General features: G+C 47.9%; 1 protein-coding gene across 1 annotated transcript; it reads left to right on the top strand.

Annotated features, from left to right (window-relative positions):
- The first annotated feature begins 232 nt into the window (after positions 1–232).
- On the top strand, positions 233–3,998 carry LRAT (lecithin retinol acyltransferase). Its single transcript, XM_074991890.1, has 2 exons — positions 233–918; positions 3,846–3,998. Exons 1-2 carry the CDS (start codon positions 364–366, stop codon positions 3,996–3,998), a joined length of 708 nt encoding a protein of 235 aa, XP_074847991.1. The 5' UTR covers positions 233–363.
- The last annotated feature ends 626 nt before the right edge of the window (positions 3,999–4,624 follow it).

Genomic DNA, 4,624 nt, shown 5'->3' with positions numbered 1-4,624 from the left:
ACTAAAACAGCCTCTGGCCACAGGTGGAGGTTGGAAGCGAGAAGCCGCCCCAGCCCCGGAGCGGAAGGCAGTGCAGTCCGAGGGCCGCGCACAGGCAATACAGCACTAGTGAGGCTCTCCGCCGCCCACAGGGTTCCACCGGGCGGCAGCCGCAGCAGGGCGCGCCCGGGAAAGCAGAAGCCTTTGCAGCCCTGCTCGCGCGGAGAGGTTTAGTTCACTCCCGATGGAAGCCGCCCACTTCCCTCTCCACCAATCGACTTATGACGCCGCCGCCGCCGCCCCCTCCTCCCCGCTCCCGCCAGGATAAAAGGCGGGAGCCGGGGTGGCTGCAGCATCCCGTAGCAGAAGCACCTTTGCACCGCCATGAAGAATGTCATGTACGACGCCCTCTCCCTGCTGCTGGAGAAACTGCTGCTCCTGGCCAACCTGAGGCTGTGCAGTGGGGTCCCCGGCGCGGCGGCGGAGGAAGAGGAGGGGGAGAAACCCGCCAACTACTACGACCCCCTCTGCTTCAAGCGGGGCGATCTGCTGGAGGTGCCCCGCACCCTCTTCGTGCACTTCGGCATCTACCTCGGGGACAAGCGGGTGGCGCACCTCATGCCCGACATCCTGCCCTCCTTCACCGACGACCAGCGGCAGATCCAGCAGGTGGTGACCAACAAGAGGCTCATCCTGGGCGTGGTGGCCCGCACGGCCAGCATCCGGGTGGACACAGTGGAGGACTTCGCCTACGGCGGCTCCATCCTGGTCAACCACATGGATCGGGCTTTCAAGAGCCCGGCGCTGTGCGGCGAGGAGGTGGCGCGCAGGGCGGAGAAGCTGGTGGGGCCCACGGCGTACAGCTTGCTGTGGAACAACTGCGAGCACTTCGTCACCTACTGCCGGTACGGCTCCGCTGTCAGCTTCCAGACCGACAAGGTAAAGCCGGCCCAGCTCAGCCGACGGGGAGCACGGGGCTGGAGGCGTCTGCCGGGGTGACTCCTACCCGGCTGGTGGCGGTCATCTGCAGATCTGCCCGGGGTTTCGGGGCCGGGTGGGGGGGCAAGCAGAGCTGTTGCTTTTGTGCCTGTCCCTCTTCCCTTTTGGCGTATGGGGAAAAGCCCTACAGTAGTTTATTAGCAATTCCCCACTGGCAGGTACTTCATCTGTAGGACTATGAGAGCTCAAAGAAGAGCTAGATACGTTCATGGAGGTTAGGTCTATAAAAGGCTGTTAGCTGGGGGTAGGAGTGGTGTCCCTGGCCTCTGTTTGTCAAAGACTGGAGATGCATGGCACACAAAAAGTCACTTAATCATTGTTTTCAGTCCACCCCCTCTGGAGCACCTGGCACTGGCCACTGTTGGCAGACGGGATGTTGGGCTAGCTGGGTACTGACCCAGTAATGGCCATTCTTATGTGCCCACCTGTCTCAGCACTGGAGGGTAATTGGAGAGGGAGACTGCCCCTGCAGGAGCTGGAGAAGTCTTGCTGTGACTTCAGCCCTTTAGCTCCCCTGTCTCAAAGGAGAGCTCCCTCAGTCTCTTACAGCATCAGGAACTTAAGGGTCCCCTTTTTCCCCTTCTTTTTTGGCTGCTTCTGCAAAAGCCGCCAGCGCAAAAGGAACTGTTGGAACTCCTCAAGGTTTAGAACTTTGTCAACAACTTCTAGTTCCCTGTGTAGGGTTTCTTAACAGCCCATGCCTGAAACCAGCCAGAGATGGTCCTACCACTTCATACCTCCCATGAGGTCAGTGACCTCACAGCCTGCAATGGATTGTTAATGCTGAAAGAGATTTTGGTCATTGACTGTTAATGGTTTGCTAGATGACCTGAAAGGGATCTTTTCCTGCAGAGGACACAGAGCTTGTAAATAGAGGTCAAAGTTACAAACTCACCCCACTGTAGATAATGTGCTTGCCTAGAAAGGAACACTGTCCCCTGATTTCAAACCCAACTAGAACGTTTGGAAATGGGTTTAAACCCCATGGCTGTCTGGTTCCAGGCATTGCTATTGCTTCAAATCAAGCCCCACCAAAGGCTAATTTAATGGGAGAAAGGCAGACTCTTACAATTGGCAAAGTTCTAAAAGTATGTGAAGGAAGAGAAATCCTACTGATAATTTGCTCTGACAAAAGGTACATTCAAAAGTAAAGCATCCTCTGTTGGGCCAGACTCTCTGGGCTAATACTTGACCTGAATAAAGTAGATCCTTTTGACCTTGGTGAGGAATGCAACCCCCCATTACCTGAAACTGCATGTAGGCACTGAGAAATCTGGTGTTTTGTGAGCTGGTGGTGGGGAAATCTACAGTGAATTTGTTTAAAGAAGCAAGTCTGGCATCAATCCATAGGCCAAAACAAAAACAACAACAAAAACCAGAAATAAAAGCAAATTTCTGTCAGCAAAGCACCCCCTTTCATCTTCTCATGATCTAAACCAGTTTCTACTAAGAGAACTTGAGGCACTGGATCCAGGCTCTTTAGAAACAAAAAACCCAGACAAATCTTCATCCATTTACTAGTTTTTAATGAAACATGCTCAGACCATAACAAATTCTGTGCAACTGGAGAGATCATGGATTTTGGAAAAGGGCTGGCCTTTTCCCTCCAAATAAAAGAAATGTACAGTTGCTACATAATGAGGACAGAGGTAGCAGCAGCTGAGGGCTAGTTAAGAAGGGAGACGTACCACACTTTATAGGCCTCCAAAAGGAAACTGCTCAGATTTATTTGAGTAGTGCAAATAATTTCTCGCAGTGAAACCAGTGCTTCTGTCTGGTAATTAAGCTGGAATATATATACTCCTGTGGGCTCATTTCAGCCAAGGAACAGACGCTAGTTAACTTGCTTTTTTTTTTAAGATTATTTAAAGTAACATACTTAATGTGTGAGTATTAGCAGTGGAGCACTTTCCATCAGTAAAAGCTTTGCTGCCAGGTTTTACAGAGGTAGAACAGAGTTTAATTGGTATTACTGTTTAGCACCTCCAGAACAAGAGTTTTTGTGTGTGGATTGAATATTGTCCAATGAACAGCTTGGTCAAGAGACTAGGCTGTGTAAAATTTCAATTGGGCTCAATCTTCACAATTCTTAAAAAAACAAAAACCCCAACAACCAACCTCCCCCCGCCACCCCCCAGCCAAGTGTGCTCCCTGAGAAGTAGGTCACTTGGTGCTGAGGCCTGGTTTCCTTAAGTAAGCAGTCTTTTGAGCAGTGTAGTCAATACACCGCTCTCTGGTTGGAAGTTCTGTATTCTGGCACTGCAGCCACAGGCTGCTGCAAACACTGTTTCACTGTCTCTCTCCCTTCCCCACCCAACGCCAAGCAGGATGTTGGATGTTTTATTCAGCCAGAGATCAAATAGAACTATTGGCATTTCAAGGAACTGCAAAAACTCACTCCATGGATATTTCAGTCTGTACAATGTGAAGAGGAGGGAGAGAGAGAGCTTGTCTGTAAGAAAGCATAAATTTTGCATACATGCTAACACTCAGTGAATTAGGCTCTCCAGCCTATCCTCTTGCCCTGTAGGTTTCAGGCCAAATTACAACTAATTACAGGTTTTGCAAATCATGAAAACAATTTCCAAGATGCTTAGAAATAACTTAACCTGCAGCTAAATTGACCCTCTCCACAGTCATTTTGTTTAGGAAGAAAATAAAGCTGGATTCATTCACTTTTAAAATGCCATTGGTCTCTCTAAGGACCTGATCCTGCTACAAACTTCTTTGGGATACGGTAATTTTACTCAGCCAGGCATCCCTTTCTACAGAGCAATCTTTAATGGTCTGCCTTCTCCTTGCCAATACCTACCTATTTAGAATGACTTTCATATTTAACTGTGAACTTTTCCTTTTGACTTTTGCAGTTCTGTGAAACAGTGAAGATGATTATTCGAGACCAGAGAAGTGTTCTTGCTTCAGCACTCCTGGGATTAGCAGCTATACTCTGCCTGGGTTTGGCACCTTCCACCACTCTGCCCACTATCCTTGTTCCATTCTTTCTGTGGATGGCTGGTTAACAACAGCACCAGCAGAGCCTGTCCGAGCCTGTTCAGACTGTATTGTAATGTATTTATAAAAGCACAAATTACTTCTCAGTGGCTGCGTAAAGAGAAAAATGTGACTTGTAACTTTTGTAATATTTTAATCACATCTTTATCCAGAACGCAATGTACACGGAGTAGCTTACTGTGTAAGCCAAATAACCAGATTTCCTGAAAATCTCAGAAGGTAAATTTAATGCACCTTCCAAGCCATAAAAAAGTAGGAGCAGGTGATATAGGTCTGCTTCCTGCTTTCAGTCATAAATTAACTTAGTGAATGTATTATACCAGATATCTTTATCTCTTAACCCTGTGTTCATCAAAGTGCCATATAAAATAGTGAGGAGAAGAGTTTCATCCTGAAAGTGGATGATAAAGGCCATCTATCTAAGTACCTAGGCAGAAATGATGGAAGCTGAAAATGAACTAATTTCACTTCTGTATATATATGTATTCTGCATTCAGGAAAATTACTGTTTCTAAATCAACTTGTGTTAAGCCTAGACATATCTTTTAGTGAGCAGCCTCAGGATTATATTCTGAGTTGGTAAAAAAACCTAGTTAATACTATTTCTGGCACTGCCTTGTGTGGCTGGATTGGT

This window comes from Carettochelys insculpta, chromosome 4, assembly GCF_033958435.1.
Source record: "Carettochelys insculpta isolate YL-2023 chromosome 4, ASM3395843v1, whole genome shotgun sequence".
Lineage (NCBI taxonomy): Eukaryota > Metazoa > Chordata > Testudines > Carettochelyidae > Carettochelys > Carettochelys insculpta.
Note: the sequence above shows the minus strand (reverse complement) of the source record. Positions and strands in the feature narration are given on the sequence as shown.